The sequence below is a fragment of the Echinops telfairi genome, unplaced genomic scaffold (genome assembly GCF_000313985.2).
Source record: "Echinops telfairi isolate 266 unplaced genomic scaffold, ASM31398v2 ScPeMD7_7417;HRSCAF=8455, whole genome shotgun sequence".
NCBI lineage: Eukaryota > Metazoa > Chordata > Mammalia > Afrosoricida > Tenrecidae > Echinops > Echinops telfairi.
This window is the reverse complement of record NW_022111317.1, coordinates 4,538,837-4,541,935: the sequence shown is the minus strand read 5'-3', so window position 1 is coordinate 4,541,935 and position 3,099 is coordinate 4,538,837. Positions and strand designations below refer to the sequence as shown.

Below are 3,099 nucleotides of genomic sequence, written 5' to 3'. Positions count from 1 at the left end.
GTGTGTGTGTGTGTGTGTGTGTGTGTGTGCCTTCTTTCCTGCTGTGACCATTGTCCCTCCAGGATAAGAGCCGGGACAGCACCCCATATGGGGAATACGGCAGCTGGTACAAGGCCTGCAAAGTGGATAGGTAAGGACAGCAGAAACCCACCCCACCCCCTTCTATGCTGGCCAGTCAGGGCCTGGGGACAGCCTGATTCCCTTAGGGGGATCTGGCCCTTCGGCTTCTGGCAGACTCCCTCCAGGGCCTGGCTGCGTCCCCTACACTATAATAAGCTGGGTGGGCCTGGCTCCATTCCCAGCTAGCCTGAAGGTTCCTTAGGGCTCAGTATGGGTTGGGTGCCCGCTGAGTCCTAGGAGGTCATAGAGGTTGGCACTGCCCTCCTGCCCCCCACAGCCCCACGGTCAACACCACCCTGCGCAGCCTGGGGGCACTGTACCGACGTCAGGGCAAGCTGGAAGCCGCGCACACCCTGGAAGACTGCGCCAGCCGCAGCCGCAAGCAGGTGGTGACCCCAGAGTGGGAGCATGGGATGGGGGGAGGCTCGCATGGCTCCCCCAAGCCTGATGCACCTGCCCCTCCCTCAGGGACTGGACCCTGCGAGTCAGACCAAGGTGGTGGAGCTGCTAAAAGATGGCAGTGGGGGGCGCGGGAATCGCCGCAGCAGCCGGGACGGGGCGGGGCCTCCGGCCGAGTCCAGCCTGGAGGACGCCGGGCCCACTGCTGAGTGGAGCGGGGTGAGTGTGTGACCGGGTGGGTAGGGGGGGCCTGAGCCCCCTCCCTCCTCTGAGCACAGACGTGCCCGCCCCCACAGGACGGCAGTGGCTCCCTGCGGCGCAGCGGCTCCTTCGGGAAGCTCCGGGACGCCCTGAGGCGCAGCAGTGAGATGCTGGTGAAGAAGCTGCAGGGGGGAGGCCCCCAGGAGCCCCCGAACCCCAGGTGAGCCTGCCCCCCGTCCCACCAACTCAGCTCCTGGCGGCCCCCAGTTCCACCCTGGGTAAAAAACTGCCTCTCACCCGTCCCCTCAGGATGAAGCGTGCCAGCTCCCTCAACTTCCTCAACAAGAGCCCGGAGGAGCCTGTCCAGGTAGGGCCCAGCGGGCAGCTGAGGCCAGGCCCTGCCCAGGGCTGCCAGGACCAAGGCTGCCTGTCTCGTGCCCAAGGCACCCCAACACCACTCAGCATGGATCTCTGCCCCCAGCCTGGCTTTTGGGGTGGACAGAGGCAGGCAGATGAAGGGAGGCCAGCCATGACCAGCACCAGCATGGTCACTGTGGAGGTGACCTGGCCTTTGCCTTGGGCCTGAGCTGCTGTCCCTCTGCCCACAGCCTGGAGGATCCGGTCTCTCGGACAGCCGCACCCTCAGCTCCAGCTCCATGGACCTCTCCCGGCGAAGCTCCCTCGTGGGCTAATGCTGTCCCCAGCCCTGCGCATGGGCCCGCTGCTTGACCCACCCGCCCCCCACAAGGACCCCAGTCTTTTCTGTTCAATCTCAGGGTAACCCGCCCCCTCATCATCTCAGCCTGAGCCCCAGAGGCAGGGCCTACAGGCGCCAGCCCGTTTGTATTTATTCTTGCCAGCAGAGCCACTTCCCCAGCCTGGACAGTGGGAGGGGCCCCAGCTCTCAAAGGTAGAGAAGTCTCCGCCCCTACCCCACCCCACCCAACCCTCAGGACCCAGAGTTTAGAACACCTTCCACCCCTACCCCAACCCCCCTTGCCCGCTCAACACCCTGCCTTCCCCGGCCGTTGCTTCTGTATATAGAGAAATAAGTTATTGGCCGCCACCCCCCCACACCCCATCCTGTCCCCGCACCCTGTCTACGGTACTCCCCCAGCGCCCTGTCCTAGTGGTACCGTCCAGGCCTTAATCATGCCACAGCTGGAGAGGAGGTGCCTCCCTAAGGATTGCCTGGTCCTTGCACCTGGCCTCTGAGGGGCGTGCCGCGTCCAACATCGCCCCGAGCCCCAGCCCCCCACCCCCGGGGGAGGCACCCCCCTCCCTGTTCTCCCACCACCAGGCCCTGCTCTGCACCCAGCCTTATGCACAGCCCCTCCCACCCGGCCCCGCCCAGGTACAGCCTGACTCCGCCCCGGGCCCCGCCTGCAGAGCCATCCGCCACGACCCCTCACACCTGCAGCTTCTCGTGAGGGGCAACGATGACGACCCCCGAGGCAGAAGGGCCGGCGATCGCTCTCTATTTTCAGATGTTGCTGTAGAAATAAAGACGGTTTGAATCTGAGCCTGGCTCGTGTGGAGCGGAGACGTTGGGATGGAGGGATGGGTCAGGAGAGGTCGCACGAGCGGCAAGTCAGCCTGTATGTGTGTACACACGCGCGCATCCTTCACATCTGCCACCCAGGCCACTGATGCTCAGACAGCCTCCCCGGAATTGTCTGGAGACCCAGGCTCAGAATCCGGAAGTTCCCGGGAGGTTCGGGTCTCCTAACACCCCACCTCTGGGTTCTAGAGAGCACGGACCTTGAGCGCTGCCCCTCCCTAAGGTGTTTGACCCTGAGATCATTCTCTGAGTTTCCATAGTTCTTAAGTGGGGGCGGGGACACCGTCCTCGGCGGACTGCGCTGTAAAGTGAGGGGCTCCCAGTACAGGTCGGTTCTCAGTGCCCTGCCCGAGAGCCCAGTGGTATGTGGTCGTCGGCTTTTACTTGCATCCACCTTCTCAGCTGGTAGCCCTACCCTGGGACCTGGGAAGGGTAAGCATGACCGCCTCGGCCAAACAGAGGTGACAAGGGAGGGTGGCCCTGGCCGCGACGCTAAACTGCTTTTAGCTCTAAAGCTCTGGGAGTTGGTAGGCTCCCGAGCACGGGTTCTCACGCCCAGGTGCGGCTGGGGAGCGGACTACAGGCCCCAGAAGGCAGTGCGCCGGCGGGGCTGGGAGCGGGCTGAAGGGGCGGGCTCTCCGGGTTACGCCTGCGTAAGCGGGGGCGGACGGGGTCATGTAAGAGACTACAAGTTCCGAGAAGCAGCGCGGCGGGGGTCCGAGTTGGAAGTGTTTGCGCCTGCGCGTCGCGGGCGGGGCCACTGGGGCGGAGCGGCCTCCATCTTGGAACGGGAGGCGGAGCAGAGCCGACTGGGAGCG

At 64.8% G+C, this 3,099-nt stretch overlaps 2 protein-coding genes across 2 annotated transcripts in view; both read left to right on the top strand.

The window, feature by feature from the left end:
- Positions 1-2,242, top strand: part of KLC2 (kinesin light chain 2) — a 7,825-nt gene extending 5,583 nt beyond the window's left edge. The window contains exons 10-15 of the mRNA XM_004713546.2: positions 63-130; positions 398-506; positions 589-738; positions 816-940; positions 1,030-1,087; positions 1,329-2,242. Of these exons, the coding sequence (XP_004713603.1) occupies positions 63-130; positions 398-506; positions 589-738; positions 816-940; positions 1,030-1,087; positions 1,329-1,412 (594 nt within the window). The 3' untranslated portion in view covers positions 1,413-2,242. The remainder of the gene's footprint in view (positions 1-62; positions 131-397; positions 507-588; positions 739-815; positions 941-1,029; positions 1,088-1,328) is intronic.
- A 477-nt stretch (positions 2,243-2,719) lies between these two features.
- RAB1B (RAB1B, member RAS oncogene family) overlaps positions 2,720-3,099 on the top strand; it is a 5,939-nt gene continuing 5,559 nt past the window's right edge. The window contains exons 1-2 of the mRNA XM_045297160.1: positions 2,720-2,742; positions 2,841-2,934. Coding sequence (XP_045153095.1) covers positions 2,720-2,742; positions 2,841-2,934 — 117 coding nt within the window. The remainder of the gene's footprint in view (positions 2,743-2,840; positions 2,935-3,099) is intronic.